General features: G+C 40.9%; 2 protein-coding genes across 2 annotated transcripts; both read left to right on the plus strand.

Annotated features, from left to right (window-relative positions):
- Positions 1-381: 381 nt before the first annotated feature.
- On the plus strand, positions 382-2702 carry LOC120045973 (fibroblast growth factor 19-like). Its single transcript, XM_038990897.1, has 3 exons — positions 382-671; positions 1480-1583; positions 2021-2702. The coding sequence occupies exons 1-3, from the start codon at positions 461-463 to the stop codon at positions 2339-2341; spliced, it is 636 nt and encodes a 211-aa protein (XP_038846825.1). The 5' UTR covers positions 382-460; the 3' UTR covers positions 2342-2702.
- A 4156-nt stretch (positions 2703-6858) lies between these two features.
- LOC120052188 (protein LTO1 homolog) lies at positions 6859-12619 on the plus strand. The gene is made up of 5 exons (XM_038999025.1): positions 6859-6881; positions 8424-8529; positions 12016-12086; positions 12205-12322; positions 12551-12619. Exons 1-5 carry the CDS (start codon positions 6859-6861, stop codon positions 12617-12619), a joined length of 387 nt encoding a protein of 128 aa, XP_038854953.1.
- The last annotated feature ends 3800 nt before the right edge of the window (positions 12620-16419 follow it).

Here is a 16419-nt window from a genome sequence, read left to right on the forward strand (position 1 = left end):
TTGCTATATTATAACGACGAGTGGCTATACTTTAATCCAGTAGCCTAGAATTCACTTTAACTTCTCAAGATGAATTACACAGGGATATAAATCAAATGGAATCAAATAAATCATATAAATCAAATGGAAGATCATTATGATCAATTAATTCTAATACTCTATGATCATCAATGTTTTGACGTTGATAATTTAAAGGACTAACTGCTCTTATAAATCCTTGGTCGTGGCGTGGGCCACCAGTCACCTATGATTTTGTTGGATGTTGAGAAAGTGTGTCATGTTGTTCCCAGAATTGGCTTTGGGAAAAGGGTTATCGATCGTACTGATAAGCAGCACATTTAAAAAGGCTGGGACGTTGTCTTACTAGAAAATAACGACAGATACAAAGAAGGGAGACGGCCTGGGATAACAGACAGAGAAAAAGCATCAGAAAATAGAATTTGATATAGTCAAGAGAAAAATGACACTTGCAGTTACTGCAGTATGCATGGTCAGCGTGTTTTTTGCTGTTGGAGTTTTTTGTCTGCCACTGCCAGACTCGGGGCCTCATATAGCCAACGGATGGGGACAGACGGTCCGACTCAGACATCTGTATGCGGCCAAACACGGATTGCACTTGCTAATCAACGAGAATGGCAAGGTGCACGGATCTCCTGAGCAGAGCTCTTACAGTAAGTAGGCTACCACTATAAATAGAGCAGCGATGAAAAAGTAGCATTTTGTTGAGACATAGAGACCCTATTAACTTTGCCATCTTTGAATATCACTGGCAAGGTCATTCACAATATTTATTGGAGACTTCATAACCAGAACTCATATTCTGGATAGGTTGTTTTGATGAAAGAGGTGGTGAACTTTTGGTTGAGCATCGTATTGGCATCCTTTGAGAAAGTAATTTGAAAACGTGTCAGTATGAATTAGACATTTGTGGATTATAAAATGGTAACTCTATTAGGTTGTTCACTATACTTACATACATCAGAGATATGCCTAATATTAACTGAATTTAGAAATTGTGTAAACCTGTCTAAACTCCAAAAATTTATATCCACTTATAACTGCGCTTACTGCAGCAAAAAAAGGCAATTTTGAAAGCATGGTTTGATCAGGAGGCTCACTTGAACACTCTGTGGATCTACAACTTGTTATCTCCTGGAGGGATCCACCGCTAGAATCAACAGAGCTAAAGCCACCACAATATCCACCTGGTTCTCCGCCATCTCCTCCATAACATCCAAAATAAGGAGAGGAGTCAGCTCATGTCCAAATACTGAACTTTTCCCATTTCATCCCAAATTTGAGATATTATTCTGATTAGGCACAATATAAACCTGTGTTTTATGTTTTGTCTTATCACGTGTTGTGGTTGTCTATTGGTATGACTTTATGTATTTCTGTCACTGTTTTATTATTATTTTGAAATATTTCATCAAAATAAATTGTAAAAAGTCAACTGAATGACCTGTTGTGTTGATACAGGTTTGGTGGAAATCCGACCTGTAGACACGGGCTGTGTCGCAATCAAAGGAGTAGCAGCCTCGCAGTATCTCTGCATGGAAGGGAATGGAAGACTGTATGCATCGGTAAGAGCACTCACATTTGACTTTTGATTGTAACATTTATTTAACGTTCACATTGATTGAACAATTTCAGATGCAGCTCCGATTTGTGAATAACAGCAATTCACAGTTTGGAGTTGCATAAAATGTTACATTACATTTCCATACCAGATTTAAAATACATTTGTCAAATACTGAGAAATATATGGTTTACTATAGGTTATATGTCCCTGCAGCAACCTTTGTCCACTGGTAGGGTATAGTTAAAACCTCATTGGAAAGGAATAGGAACAACAACCTTGGCCTCTACTGACTCTGTGTACCCTATGCAAATAGCTCTCGAAGAACTCCTGGCAGGAGTCAGTCAGGACGACACACTTTGATGAAGAGGTTCTGACAAATAGCCTATGTGTGTCACTCCATATTCACTAAACCTTATTTTCTCCCTCATCTTCCCACAGAAAACCTATATGAAAGATGACTGCTCCTTCAAGGAAAACATCCTCCCAGACGGCTACAATATTTATGTCTCTGACAAGCATGGGACCCTGGTGAGCCTGGGTGGCAGCAGGCAGAGGCTCCAGGGGCGAGACAGAGGCATTCCTGCACTGTCCCAGTTTCTACCAAGGGTGAGCACCCTGCCCCTGGATATAACAACAGATTTGGAGTTGTCAGCCCACCCCGAGCAAGGCCCTCAGTCAGGCCTGGACATAGACACTATGGATGCCTTTGGGAAACTTTCCCAGATCTCGATCCAAAGCCCCAGTTTCAATAAGAGATGAGCAACTGATGGTGCTAACATGCAATCTATACTAAGAAGCTTCTACATCTACAAGGTGTCTCCAAACTCAAAATTTGTTTTTGGCACATGACATTATACACCACTCCAAACATACAGGCCCAAGAAGAACCGGATTGAAATCAATTGTAGTATTTATTTCATTATAATTTTTAAAACTTTACTTTTAGCCATATTATTTAATGAAAATACTTGATCCATGTATTTTGAAAAACTAATATGGGGCTCTGTATGCACTTTGTCTACATTTTTTCGGAAGTTTACATACACTTATGTTGGAGTCATTAAAACTAGTTTTTCAACCACTCCACAAATTTCTTGTTAACAAACTATAGTTTTGGCAAGTCGGTTAGGATATCTACTTTGTGCATGACACAAGTAATTTTTCCAACAATTGTTTACAGAAATATAATTTCACTTATAATTCACTATCACAATAACAGTGGGTCAGAAGTGTACATACACTAAGTTGACTGTGCCTTTAAACAGCTTGGAAAATTCCAGAAAATTATGTCATGGCTTTAGAAGCTTCTGATAGGCTAATTTACATAGTTTCAGCCAATTGGAGGTGTACCTGTGGATGTATTTCAAGGCCTACCTTCAAACTCAGTGCGTCTTTGCTTGACATCATGGGAAAATTAAAAGAAATCAGCCAAGACCTCAGAAAAAAAATTGTAGACCTCCACAAGTCTCGTTCATCGTTGGGAGCAATTTCCAAACGCCTGAAGATACCACATTCATTTGTACAAACAATAGTATGCAAGTATAAACACCATGGGACCACGCAGCCGTCATACCAATTAGGAAGGAGATGCGTTCTGTCTCCTAGAGATGAACATACTTTGGTTTGAAAAGTGCAAATCAATCCCAGAACAACAGCAAAGGACCTTGTGAAGATGCTGGAGGAAACAGGTACAAAAGTATCTATATCCACAGTAAACGAGTCCTCTATCGACATAATCTGAAAGGCCGCTCAGCAAGGAAGAAGCCACTTCTCCAAAACCGCCATAAAAAAAGCCAGACTACGGTTTGCAACTGCACATGGGGGTAAAGATCGTCGTTTTTGGAGAAATGTCCTCTGGTCTGATGAAACAAAAATAGAACTGTTTGGCCATAATGACCATAGTTATGTTTGGAGGAAAAAGGGGGAGGCTTGCAAGCCGAAGAACACCATCCCAACCATGAAGCACGTGGGTGGCAGCATCATGTTGTGGGGGTGCTTTGCTGCAGGAGGGACTGGTGCACTTCACAAAATAGATGGCATCATAAGGAAGGGAAATTATGTGGATATATTGAAGCAACATCTCAAGACATCAGTCAGGAAGTTAAAGCTTGGTCGCAAATGGGTCTTCCAAATGGACATTGACCCCAAGCATACTTCCAAAGTTGTGGCAAAATTGCTAAAGGACAACAAAGTCAATGTATTGGAGTGGCCATCACAAAGCCCTGACGTCAATCCTATAGAAAATTTGTGGGCAGAACTGAAAAAGCGCGTACGAGCAAGGAGGCCTACAAACCTGATTCAGTTACACCAGCTCTGTCAGGAGGAATGGGCCAAAATTCACCCAACCTATTGTGGGAAGCTTGTGGAAGGCTACCCAAAACGTTTGACCCAAGTTAAACAATTTAAAGGCAAAGCTACCAAATACTAATTGAGTGTATGTAAACTTCTGACCCACTGGGAATGTGATGAAAGAAATAGAAGCTGAAATAAATCATTCTTTCTACTATTATTCTGACATTTTACATTCTTAAAATAAAGTGGTGATCCTAACTGACCTAAGACAGGGACTTTTTACTAGGATTAAAGGAATTTAAATGTATTTGGCTGAGGTGTATGTAAACTTCCGACTTCAACTGTATTTGTAAATACTTATGTATTTGTACAGCTTTTAAAAAAAATAATTAGGCCTTCATTTTAACTCATATGTCTTTGCATTTACATTTTCAAATGTACTAAAGACACCATGTGAAATAATTTGTCCAAATGTGTAATTGTTGTCACCTCATTGTTGGCACCCCGTGTTATTGGAATGCATTTTGATCATTCAATCAGTCATCAGATCTAGAAAGCCATATTGATGATTCGTTTCTCACAGCAGTTTTTGGTTCAACAAGACTAACACATGCAAAAAAGGTGTTTATTATTGGCACACAATGTAGTAAATTCTAGCACATTGAACATTTTCGAAGTCGCACAATTCTTTATCAGTTTTGGAACTCTAACAAACATCATTATCATCCATTCCTCTTGCACGCTCTTGAGTTTGTCCAGAGTAGCTTTGATGATTCAGTGTTTGGGCTTATTGTGTACTGAAACGACTATCATTCATACAACAGTATCACAGATGTAATCTGTGATAGTATTTTATTATGATTATTTCCAATATGAGTTGTCACATGGGCTTGTTTGTGCATTTTACATTTTAGTAATTTAGCAGACACTCTTTTCCAGAGTGTCTTACAGTTAGTGCATTCATCTTAAGATAGATAGGTGGGACAACCACATATCACAGGCTAGTACGTACATTTTTCCTCTATACAATAGCTATCAGCAAAGTCAAACATTGGTTTCCTTACCCTGTAAATCAAATCCAAACAAAATGTTATATGTCACATGCGCTGAATACAACAAGTGTATTTTAATTTTATTCAACCTTTATTTAACTAGGCAAGTCAAATAAAGAAAAAATTCTTAGTTAAAATGACAGCCTACCCCGGCCAAACCCTAACCCGGACGACGCTGGGCCAATTGTGCGCCGCCCTATGGGACTCCCAATCACGGCCTGTTGTGATACAGCCTGGAATCGAACCAAGGTGTGTAGGGACGCCTCTAGCACGGAGATGCAGTGCCTTAGACCGCTGCCCCACTCGGTAGACCTTACGGTGAAATGCTTACTTACAAGCCCTTAACCAACAATGCAGTTGAAGAAAACAGAGTTCAGGAGATATTTACTAAATAAACTCAAGTTAAAAAGTAACACAATAAAATAACAATAACGAGGCTATACACAGGGGGTACCGGTACTGAGTCAATTACCTCACAGGTTAGGTGAGGTAATTTGTACATGTAGGCAGGGGTAAAGTGACTATGCATAGATAATAAACAGCGAGTAGCAGCAGTGGGGGGAGGGGGGGGGGGGGGGGTCAATGCAAATAGTCCGGGTGGCCATTTGATTAATTGTTCAGCAGTCTTATGGCTTGGGGGTAGAAGCTGTTAAGGAGCCTCTTGGACCTAGACTTGGCGCTCCAGTACCGCTTGCCGTGCAGTAGCAGGGAGAACAGTTTATGACTTGGGTAACTGGAGTCTTTGACAATTTTTGGGACCTTCCTTTGACACTGCCTAGTCGAGGTCCTGGATAGCAGGAAGCTTGGCCCCAGTGATGTACTGGGCCGTATGCACAGCCCTCTGTAGCGCCTTATGGTCAGATGCCGAGCAATTGCCATACCAGGCGGTGATGTAACCGGTCAGGATTCTCTCGATGGTGCAGCAGTATAACTTTTTGAGGATCTGAGGACCCATGCCAAATCTTTTCAGTCTCCTGAGGGGGAATGGACCATGATAGTTTGTTGATGATGTGGACACCAAGGAACTTGAAGCTCTCGACCTGCTCCACTACAGCCCCATCGATGTGAATGGGGGCGTGTTCGGCCCTCCTTGTCCTGTAGTCCACGATCAGCTCCTTTGTCTTGATCACATTGAGGGAGAGGTTGTTGTCCTGGCACCACACGGCCAGGTCTCTGACCTCTTCCCTATAGGCTGTCTCGTTGTTGTCGGTGATCTGGCCTACCACTGTTGAATCATCGGCAAACTTAATGATGGTGTTGGAGTTGTGCCTGGCCATGCAGTCATGAGTAAACAGGGTGTACAGGTGGGGACTGATCACACACCCCTGAGGGGCCCCGTGTTGAGGATCTACGTGGCAGATGTTGTTGCCTACCCTTACCACCTGGGGGCGGCCCGTCAGGAAGTCCAGGATCCAGTTGCAGAGGGTGGTGTTTAGTCCCAGGGTCCTTAGCTTAGTGATGAGCTTTGTGGGCACTATGGTGTTGAACGCTGAGCTGTAGTCGATGAACAGCATTTTCACATAGGTGTTCCTTTTGTCCAGGTGGGAAAGGGCAGTGTGGAGTGTAATTGAGATTGCGTCATGTGTGAATTTGTTGGGGCGGTATGCAAATTGGAGTGGGTCTAGGGTTTCCAGGATGATGGTGTTAATGTGAGCCATGAACAGCCTTTCAAAGCACTTCATGGCTACCAACATGAGTGCTACGGGGCGGTAGTCATTTAGGCAGGTTACGTTGGCGTTCTTGGGCACAGGGACTATGCTGGTCTGCTTGAAACATGTAGGTATTACAGACTCAGTCAGGGAGAGGTTGAAAATGTTAGTGAAGACACTTGCCAGTTGGTCCGCGCATGCTCTGAGTACACATCCTGGTAATCCGTCTGGCCCTGCAGCCTTGTGAATGTTGACCTGTTTAAAGGTCTTGCTCACATCGGCAATGGACAGCGTGATCACCCAGTCGTCTGGAACAGCTGGTGCTCTCATTCATGCTTCAGTGTTGCTTGCCTTGAAGCGAGCATAAAAGGCATTTAGCCCATCTTGTAGGCTAGTGTCACTGGGCAGCTGGGTTTCCCTTTGTAGCTCGTAATAGTTTTCAAGCCCTGCCACAGCCAAGAGACCATAAGTGGCAGAACGGAGTGCTCGGGTTGGGGTGTAGGGTTTGCGCATAGCCTGAAGGTAGGGTTGGGGCAGTACCCTACTAAAGATATAACACATTAAATATACCGCCATAGGGAAAGTACTAGGCCAGTATGATAACTGATAGGCCTACCCATGCATGGACAGAAATTCAGCGAATGCTAATCCTGTTATTTTTTAAACAATGTTTTGTCATTCATATAAACAAAAATGTTTGTTTGTTTTCTATATTTTCAAGCGGCTTTCATCTCCTGGTAGGCCTTTTTAGGGTAAAGAAAATGTGGACTTCCCTTGCACTCAGTGGTGGAAAAAGTACTAAATTGTCATACTTGAGTAAAAGTAAAGATACCTTAATAGAAAATGACTCAAGTAAAAGTGAAAGTCACCCAGTAAAATACTACCTGAGTAAAAGCCTAAAAGTATTTGGTTTTAAATATACTTAAGCATCAAAAGTAAATGGAATTGCTCAAATGTACTTAAGTATCAAAAGTAAAAGTATAAATCAGACGGCACAATTTTATTGTATTCTTTTATTGACGGATAGCCAGGGGCACACTCCAACACTCAGACATCATTTACAAAATAAGCATGTGTGTTTAATGAATCTGCCAGATCAGAGGCAGTAGGGATGACCAGGGATGTGTCCTTGATAAGTGTGTGATTTGGACCATTTTCCTGTCAAAATGTAACGACTACTTTTGGGTGTCAGGGAAAATGTATGGAGTAAAAAGTACATAATTATCTTTAGGAATGTAGTGAAGTAAAAGTTGACCAAAATAAATTTAAATAGTAAAGTAAAGTACAGATTCCCCAAAACACTACTTAAGTAGTACTCTAAAGTATTTTTACTTAATTACTTTACACCACTGCTTGCACTGGGTGCTGCTAGAGCACTATAGTAATTGAGATACATCCACTGGCTGTTAATTCAGTGGCAATGTTCATGGTGTTAGTCGTCATGTTCATTGCGAGATGTGACAATATAGCTCTAAATGTAATGTTTATTTTCAACTCTAGCATCTCTTTACTGATTTTAACAGTAACCTTGGCTCCAACAAACTCCAACTTAGTAGAGTGCAGTGATGTGCGAGCTAACTGTTGGGCTATCCAAAGCAATGTTGTAGCCACAAATTGATGTTTGCAGAAGTGAGAGCTGTTGGCTAGGCTAGATAGCTAACCAAGTAATCTTTTTAATAGCCGATACTCTTTTAATACTCTTTGAAAATGGCCCACAAAAGTGAAGAGGCTGAACACGGCCTTGCTCTAGTTTATTTAGCTAGCTAGCATGATGCCTGTCTGTTTATAGTTCACTGGTTAGCTAGCTAGAGTTGTAGCAATGTTCTGTGATTACGTATGAGTTTTCAGGTTCCATGTAGAGGGGTACCGCAAGGGGTTCGATGAAGGCACGCGACAAGGAATGATTGATGGTCGGAAACATAGAGCATCACATGGCGCCAAGCTTTCAACGGAGGCAAGTTGAGCATCACTCAGCCAGGGTCATGTCTATATTGACGTCAAAAGTTTATATTTTTTGCACTTGAGCTAAACCTAACCTGCTACGTTAATTAACCTAACCTACTGCGTAAGTTCTAACATGCTACAACAAGTAAATTCTGACAAACTGTAAACCATCTAGTCAAAGATATTAAGGGGATAGTTTACCCAAATTACAAAATTACACATTGGTTTCCTTACCCTGTAAGCAGTCTGTGAACATGGTATGACAGCAATTCATGCTTTGGTTTAGTTTTGCTGGCACTGTTTCCACATGCTAACGTTTTAGCATTTGTCACAAATCCCAATCATCATCTGACTGATATTGTAATTTTTCGCACATCATGTTCAAATCATCCAAAAGTATCTAAAATGGATTGTGAAGCTCAACAAAATCACTTAAGATGATTTGAACTTGATGCACAAAAAATGCTAACATCGGTCCCATGACTTGAATGGGATTTATGCCACAAATTAACATGTGGAAACAGTGCCAGAGAAACTAAACCTAAGCATGAATTGCTGTCATACCTTGTCCATAGACTGCTTACAGGGCAAGGAAACCCAAATTATAAAATGCCCGGTGAACTATCCCTTTAAAAATATCACCTAGTCAGACCATTATTACTGTTCCAGCTGCCTGATAGATGTTATTAGGTAGGTAATGCTAAACGTAGCACAGATAATTGTCGACTAACCTTTACTTACACAATTTTCAACTTGGAAAGCAACAAATTTATTCTAAACTTCCATGTACAGTTGTAGGGGTTCATTTGCATTTAGAACGTTATTAAATTAAATCCTTTTTTTGCTCCATGAAGTAATCCAAAATTGTGTACGCAGCCATCTTGTCTATTTCAAATCTTCTCTCATTGATTGAGACAGATTAGTGTCACCATGTCATGCAGCACTTTGGGATGGGCACCCACCTGTCTCAATCTATGAGGAGGTCCATTAATTTCGCCTCCTGGTTATGAGCCAGATGTCCCACTCTGTTAGACGCCGAAGTCAGTTTAAAACAAAAGTGACGTAATTAAACTTGTGTAGTAAGTAGTAGGATTCTGTGTTTTCCCATACAAAAGTGATTCCTTTTGATAAAAATGATTTATCTGCCTTCCCAATGAAAACTACTTTTAAAATTCAAAAATGTATTTCATGGAAAAGAGAGTATGTTTCTGGATGATGCACCATGCTGTCTTGTTGACAACATGACTGAGCAGCACAGATTACTGTTCGATTTGAGAAGGGCCCGCCTCCCTCCCCGTTTTCTCCCAAATGACGTGACGTGCCATTACCCGGTTTAACCCGGGCCAGCATAAAATAACACTCTCAAGGAGAGAAGTTTTTAAATATACAAAATGGTGTCGTACACATTGTTTGATTACTTACATTTATTTAACTTAATAACGGAGCATTTTCTAAATTCAAACAAACTCCCTATAACTAGACATGAAAGTTTAGAAGACATTTGTTGTCTTCCTAGTCGGGAATTGAGGAAGTAGCCTATCGCCAGGTAAAGGTTGGTTGAAAGTTCTCTGTGCTATGCTTATCATGACCTAACTAATAACGCCTACAGTGCCTTGCAAAAGTATTCACCCCCATTGGCGTTTATCCTATTTTGCTGCATTGCAACCTGGAATTTAAATTGATTTTTATTTGGATTTCATGTAATGGACATACACAAAATAATCCAAATTGGTGAAGTGAAATGAAAAATAACATTTTTTTTTTTAAGTATAAAAAATTAAAAACGGAAAAATGGTGCATGCATAGGTATTCACCCCCTTTGCTATTAAGCCCCTAAATAAGATCTGGTGCAACCAATTACCTTCAGAAGTCACATAATTAATTAAATAAAGTCCACCTGTGTGCAATCTAAGTGTCATATGATCTGTCACATGATCTCAGTATATATTCACCTGTTCTGAAAGGCCCCAGAGTCTGCAAAACCACTAAGCAAGGGGCACCACCAAGCAATTGGCACCATGAAAACCAAGGATCTCTCCAAACAGGTCAGGGACAAAGTTGTGGAGAAGTACTCAGGGTTCAGGTTTGGGTTAGGGTTGGGTTATAAAAAAATATCCAAAACTTTGAACATCCCACGGAGCACCATTAAATCCATTATTACATTTTTTAAAGAATATGGCACCAACAAACCTTCCAACAAAAACTCACGGACCAGGCAAGAAGGGCATTAATCAGAGATGCAACAAAGAGACCAAAGATAACCCTGAAGGAGCTGCAAAGCTCCACAGCGGAGATTGGAGTATCTGTCCGTAGGACCACTTTAAGTCGTACACTCCACAGAGCTGGGCTTTACGGAAGAGTGGCCAGAAAAAAAGCCATTGCTTAAAGAAAAAATAAGCAAACATGTTTGGTGTTCGCCAAAAAGCATGTGGGAGACTCCCCAAATGTATGGAAGAAAGTACTCTGGTCAGATGAGACTAAAATTGAGCTTTTTGCCCATCAAGGAAAACGCTATGTCTGGCACAAACCCAACACCTCTTCATCACCCCGAGAACACCATCCCCACAGTGAAGCATGGTGGTGGCAGCATCATGCGGTGGGGATGTTTTTCATCAGCAGGGTCTGGGAAACTGGTCAGAATTGAAGAAATGATGGATGGTGCTAAATACAGGGAAATTCTTGAGGGAAACCTGTTTCAGTCTTCCAGAGATTTGAGACTGGGACGGAGGTTCACCTTCCAGCAGGACAATGACCCTAAGCATACTGCTAAAGCGACACTCGAGGGGTTTAAGGGGAAACATTTAAATGTCTTGGAATGGCCTAGTCAAAGCCCAGACCTCAATCCAATTGACAATCTGTTGTATGACTTAAAGATTGCTGTATACCAGCAAACCCATCCAACTTGAAGGAGCTGGAGCAGTTTTGCCTTTGAAGAATGGGCAAAAATCCCAGTGGCTAGATGTGCCAAGCTTATAGAGTCATATCCCAAGAGACTTGCAGCTGTAATTGCTGCAAAAGGTGGCTCTACAAATTATTGACTTTGGGGGGGTGAATAGTTATGCACGATCAAGTTTTCTGTTTGTTTCACAAGAAAAAATATTTTGCATCTTCAAAGTGGTAGGCATGTTGTGTAAATCAAATGATACAAACCCCCCAAAAGCCTATTTTACTTCCAGGTTGTAAGGCAACAAAATAGGACAAATGCAAGGGGGTGAATATTTTCGCACGGTACTGTATCATCCAGCTGGAACAGTAATAATGGTCTGGCTAGCCACTATTTTTTAATAGCTATTCTAAACCCCAGGGCAGGCATGGCAAGCCAGTGTTGTTACAGCAGCTGATTTGTTACTCAGCTATAGTCATACATATGATGTTGTTACATGCACATTACATATATAGGCTTACTGGTTTGTTAAATAAGTGTGATTTGAGTTTCACAACTAATTTCTCCCCAACTACAGATAACTTTCTAAACTACACTCACCTCTTTTTATAGGTTTCCTTCGATTATGGATTTGGAATCACTTGGAAATGCCTTCTTCAAAACAACACAGATGTGAAAGCCAGGTTTGACCTCTCATCTGCAGTAATAAAATGCCTATAGCTTATCTACTCATCGGTCACTTGTTCCTGTTGACTTTCATGCAAATAATATGATCTTCAGTTTGTCTATTTTATGTTTCAGAAAAAGGCTGAAAGCCTTGGAATCTCCTCTTGGGTTGATTCTGAAGTTCCCCCATGAAGAACCTCAATATGAAAATCTACAGGAAGACATGGAGAAGGTTCGGGCCAAGTTTAGACTGGTAGGACTATCTCACTGAAACCACATGTCAATTGTGTGAAGAAGCTCTTAGAAACCAACGAATGGTTAACTCAACTGGTTTTCAATGTAAGGTTCATGGCCTTTAGATTATCCATGACTGGCCACTGGTTAGCAGTGTTTTCCATGCTCTTATTTTGATGTCTAAACTAATGTCTACTGAAAAAGTAGGTACTGATCTTTAGCTCCCCTTAATCTCTTTCACCTTCAGGTCTGCTCTCTGTTAAATGTGCCAACAGACTTCAGTGATTATGTGAAGTCTGGGGGGATATCCTTCTGAAGGGAACTGGCAACCCTCAGCTTGAGGATCTGAAGGGGGTTCCTTAAATGCAACCTTTCCTGTGAAGCATTGTGGCTCTGAAGACGAGAAGATAGGAGAACAGTTGAGGAGGAGGAACCTGGAGTTGGGCCTGCTCTTATGTAAACAGGAAGTCCTGAGTTGGTCTGTAGTGTAGTTAACTGACTTTTCAGAGTGGAGTATAAAGTATGCTATCAGTTGGTACTATGAAGAATTGGTGTTTTCGAATGACAAAGGTTACGATATCAATTGGTGGGCCATCAGTCTAGTTTTGAAATATGGTGTGTCACTGAGGACACAAAGTGAACTGCAAGTGCTACATAGGCATAACTGGTGTTATATAGACCAGGGTTTCCCAAACTCTGTCCTTGGGACCCCAAGGGGTGCACGTTTTGTTTTTTTGCCCTAGCACTACACAGCTGATAAAAATAATCAATTTATCATCAAGCTTCGATAATTTGAATCAGCTGTGTTAGGGCAAAAAACAGAATGGTCACGTCTTGGGGTCCTCAGCTGATATAGTCCTGGATGTTTAGTGCTTTGTTTGGGTGGTAAGAGAGCTGAGTTTCCTCAATTCTTTTGTAATTCTAAGGATTCTATATATAAAAAGGAGTGAATATTAAAAAAATCTACACAAGGTTCCAAATGGAACCAATAAGGGTTCTATCGCTTGCTTCATATATATACAGTAACACCCCTAAAAGTTCTATACAGAACCCCAATGAACACTTTTTTTCTAATAGTGTAGATCAATTCTGAGTGACCTCCTGGTTGAGAATGAGTGCTGTGAGATTGCTAAAACTACTGGTTGATGTGAAATAATGATAACAACATGAATAATAAAAAGCTATTTCTTTCAAATACTTGTGTGAAGTATGTATGTTTGTATCCACACTTGCTAAAACATTTTTAAATGGTCACGTGGCGATACATAATTCCAGCGGTTGAAATGATCAGCAAGTAGTAGGAAGTTTTATTGGACAGCCAGAAACTTCAACTCTACTACAACATCCCCACCGTGTGGTCAATGAAAAATATCACACGCATGTTTTAGTGAGCTCCTCTGGCTGAGATAATGTGGAAGAGTATGGAGACGGATCTCCTCCATCAGCTATGGTGTATTAGTTAACCAGCATTAATTGAACTCACAATGATATGAAATAAGCGATCAAAACCACAATTCTTTACTATGCGATACAAACTGAGGTGGTATGGGTTTCTAAAACACTTTTTTGTTGTTGTAAAATGACTTCATATACAGAATGACAAATGACAGGAGAGTTGATTCACCTGCCAGAGGCACAAAGCAATCACGGTCTGTTGGTTTTGTTCACCCAACTCCATCCCCATGAAATTCCACCACTGGGCCTTTCAGCCTAATTTCATGGGTGGTCAGCAGTCAGTTCATGTTCGGCCCCTTCTCCTGGGTCATGTGTGGGATTGGCCTCTGGCTGTAACAATGGTATCAAGAGGCACAAGCGATGGCAGGGGCTACGGAGTGCTTGTTTTTCGTTCGTGTCCCCCCCCTTTCTATTCAATGTACGGATAAAAATTCAGACAACCAGATAGGGAGGTGGGGGGGGCAACGGTGGTGGGGGCCAGTGGCAGCTGGTTGATGCACTGTGCAGCAGCAGGTGAACACTGCCCCGCGGCACCTTCTGAGGGGGACAGATAAAGCCCAAATGAGCTGGAGGGAAGAAGGAACTGCTTATCTTTGTGCAGTCTGACCTGATTCGTAGTTACTTGTGTGTGCCTGAGTCCAATGCAACAACAACAAAAAGAACAGAGGGAGAGAGGGTAAGCCAGTGAATGAAAGCTGTAGCAGCACTGTTTCTTTGATTCCCTGTGTTGGGCAAGCAGAGTGGATGGGGCCAAGGAAAGGGAGGAGGCAGAGAGGGCTATGGGGGCACTGGAGGGTTTAGAGAATGTTCTGGAATTTCTGGAGCAGGTGGCGAGTGGTGACATGAAAAGAAGACGTGACAAATGCAACCGCCAGGCACTTCGAGGAAGAAAAAAACTACAAAAACTAAATGGTGGCAGAGTTTTTCACTGCCTTGGTGCCTCATGTACATTAGAGCAGTGGGTCCCGTCTTTTCTTTACTCTGGCTCATCTGAAAGCCTTTGACATTTTCTTGTGACCTACCCAACAATCAGTTGCTTTTACACAGTGGTGTAAAGTACTTAAGTAGTACTTTAAGGTATTTTTTCTTAAGTCGTTTTTTTGGGGTGTCTTTCTTTATATTTTTGTCAACTTTTACTTCACTACATTCCTAATGAAAATAATGCTTTATACTCCATACATTTTCCCTGACACCTAAAAGTCCTCATTACATTTTGACAAGAACATCGTCCAATTCACGCACTTATCAAGAGAACATCCCTAGTCTTCCCTGCTGCCTCTGATCTGGCAGACTCACCAAACACAAATGCTTCCCCCTGGCTATCCGTAAATGACTTATATTTATACAGGGTGGGTCACCAATGAGACCAGGGTCTCATTTGCAAGGGAGCCCTGTGAACATGTTGTGAAAAGTGTTATTAAAATGTAATGTCATGTAATATTTTAAATTGTATATAACTGCCTTAATGTTGCTGGACCCCAGGAAGAGTAGCTGCTAATGGGGATCCTTAATAAATACAAAACATGAACATACAATAAATACTACAAAATTAATCAAAACAACACAACTCTCTCACATATCACCTCCCTTAAACTCAATCTTTACTGTCCAATGGAGACAAGCAAGTCTAATTTCAAGGTGGCCTGAAGAAGATTCAATGAGCTGGGGGAATAAAAATGAAAAGCATTTTTTTCCCAGGTCCGTGGAGACCCGCGGGACCTCCAGAACCGGCCAGTACAGTGAGCGGGTCTGAAAATCGCTGGATCTCCAGTTAATATGTGAGCTGACGTCATGGAGGAGTCTCTGAAGAACAACTTTATTTACAAAAAGTAGCCAGTGCTGGGCCCTTCTGGTAGTCAGGGACTCCCAGCCAACAGAACTATACAAAACGGAGTGACGCGTACGAAAATGGTCCCCAGTGTTAAAACGCAGTGCTGATTATTGGCAAAAGAGCTGATCTGACTGGTCAGATACGGATGCAAAAGGTTTATGATACAATCAACAACAGGTTAAAGCTAGGGCTAGGATAAATAAATCATTAGTGAAACAGTTATAACACAGGGCTAGGGTTAAATTAAACATTTTATGACTGTTGTTTTTGGTGCTTGTTAAATAGTGAGCATTATGGCTGCATTTTTTTTTTTTTTTTATCCTTTCGTTTACAAATGCTATAAGATGCATTATGCGGCATGATGTTGAGAGAGATGTCTGTGTGCCAGCAGGGGTTTGGTGCCGCATTGCCTTATGTACTGAAACCCTTTATCCACTGTTTGTCCAGCTCACGATTGCAGGGCTGTGGGAAAGGATTAGAATTTCACGCCTTTTTCTTTATAGAAAACCCCGATCAAAGGAATTCCTTGCATAATAAATCAATGAGTACTGTCACACACATGCTTTAACCAATAGCATGGGTAATCATTAGCCCCACAAAAGCATTTGTACTTTAGATTTTGGAAAATGTCCTCAATATCACGATGTATATTAATGTTGCTTTTTGAAAAACTATTCAGTCACTGTCAGTAATCTATAACTTCCTAGTCAAAATGGATAATTACTGATCATTTTTTAAATATATTTTTAATTTAACCTTTATTTAACTAGGCAAGTCAATTAAGAACAAATTCTTATTTACAATGATGGCCTACCCTGGACGACGCTGGC

Source organism: Salvelinus namaycush, chromosome 1 (genome assembly GCF_016432855.1).
Source record: "Salvelinus namaycush isolate Seneca chromosome 1, SaNama_1.0, whole genome shotgun sequence".
In the NCBI taxonomy this organism is placed as follows: Eukaryota; Metazoa; Chordata; class Actinopteri; order Salmoniformes; family Salmonidae; genus Salvelinus; species Salvelinus namaycush.